The sequence below is a fragment of the Aplysia californica genome, unplaced genomic scaffold (assembly GCF_000002075.1).
Source record: "Aplysia californica isolate F4 #8 unplaced genomic scaffold, AplCal3.0 scaffold00757, whole genome shotgun sequence".
NCBI classification, from domain to species: domain Eukaryota; kingdom Metazoa; phylum Mollusca; class Gastropoda; order Aplysiida; family Aplysiidae; genus Aplysia; species Aplysia californica.
The window spans coordinates 7,907-9,372 of NW_004798027.1; the positions used below are offsets into that span (position 1 = coordinate 7,907).

The 1,466-nt window shown below is 44.7% G+C and overlaps 1 protein-coding gene across 1 annotated transcript in view; it reads left to right on the forward strand.

Annotated features, from left to right (window-relative positions):
• LOC101845430 (calpain-5) overlaps positions 1 to 1,466 on the forward strand; it is a gene marked incomplete in the record, with an annotated part of 12,962 nt that overhangs the window by 6,977 nt on the left and 4,519 nt on the right. Inside the window, 1 exon segment of the mRNA XM_035972611.1 lies at positions 800 to 939. Coding sequence (XP_035828504.1) covers positions 800 to 939 — 140 coding nt within the window.

Genomic DNA, 1,466 nt, shown 5'->3' on the forward strand with positions numbered 1-1,466 from the left:
GAAGCGTGCTTGAGTGTGAAGTAGGCATTGTCATAATCCAGAGATTTTTAATGTTGAAAATTTCGTAAGTTATTACCCTTTGTTCGTAAGTGGTCGCGCAAAAGTGTGTGCTGTCGTTTTTACCCGCCAGGGTAGTTTTTGCTTGTTTCTTTCATTTTGTGGTCGAATGAGAAAGGAAAACTTAATTAAGATGGCCAGTCACGATACAGCACACTAGGCCTACACACTGCCTGTGCGTACCACTGCCCGCTGTGCCGCATTCATACCACCACCTTCATCCCACCTCGGACGTGATACATTATTGGATAGTGAGGGGCAAAGGTGAAACCGCAGCCAGCCTCCTTTTCTCATCTCCCTGACTCTTTTTGTAATTTTTGTCTTTGTGTAGCTTTGCCAAAGGCTAGATCTTATGTCCACTCGTGTTGCTGTGTGCATCTCTCTGCTTTCCTCTCCGCGCATGTGAGTATGTGTCTCTATCACTTGCGTTCTTTGTGTTTCTCTAACACACTCACTGCTGCGGTGTAGACTGTGTTCGAACTTCGATGGGTCATCATGAAAGTATTGACTATCTTGCAAATGAAACGTGCCTGAAGCCGAAGTTACCGTGCTTAAAGACGTGTGATTTACATAGCAAAAATGAGGTAAGAGCCATTTAGCTTGCTTTATGCCGGCGTGCTTAAAGCCGGCGCGGACTGTGTTATATAACTTCTTGAGATTTCGAACTTCTAGCAAGGCAGAATCGGTGGCACGACGTCAAGTGCGTACTTCATTGTTTGTTTGTTTGTTTGTCTGTTCCCAGGTGCGGACCCGTACTGCATCATCTCGTGTGAGGGCGAGAAAGTCACCACCAGAGTCTGCAAGAACAGCACCAACCCCGAGTGGGATGAGTCGGCAGTTTTCTTCCGGTCGAAGCCGCTCAAGAGCCCGCTGAAAGTCCAGGTCGGTCATCGGTCACGGTCGTGGGCGGGCGGGCTTGTCAACTCTCGCCACCGTACACTTAGAATTACGAAGTTCCATCTGACAGTTTTTACCGTTTTGAGTTACTAAGACCATTAGGTCAGAAACCAAATGTTCTATCTGCTCTATCAAAATCATAAGATTATCTGGAGGCGTTATTAAGAAAGTAAAAAAATTGCATTCGAAAAAGCTTGACGTTTTGGGACACTCAAAATTTTCATGTCAAATGTCTCCAAACTAGGTACTGAGCAGACAGATAGATCTAGAACTTTGTAATTCTGAGTTTGCGACCTGTGCTCAGTTGCAGGGGACTGGTCTGGATTTGACTAGAGGGTTGGGTTTTTTTAAGTTAATTTTTTTAAAATTTAAACCTAGGTCACACTAGGTGTATTTTTTTATCGCCCTCATCAACACAATTTAGATCATATTTGCTCTGACCCTGCCTGTTGGGCTCAACTCGGACTGAGAGGGATACAACATCCCAGCAGAAAAAAAAAAACAAGATACTC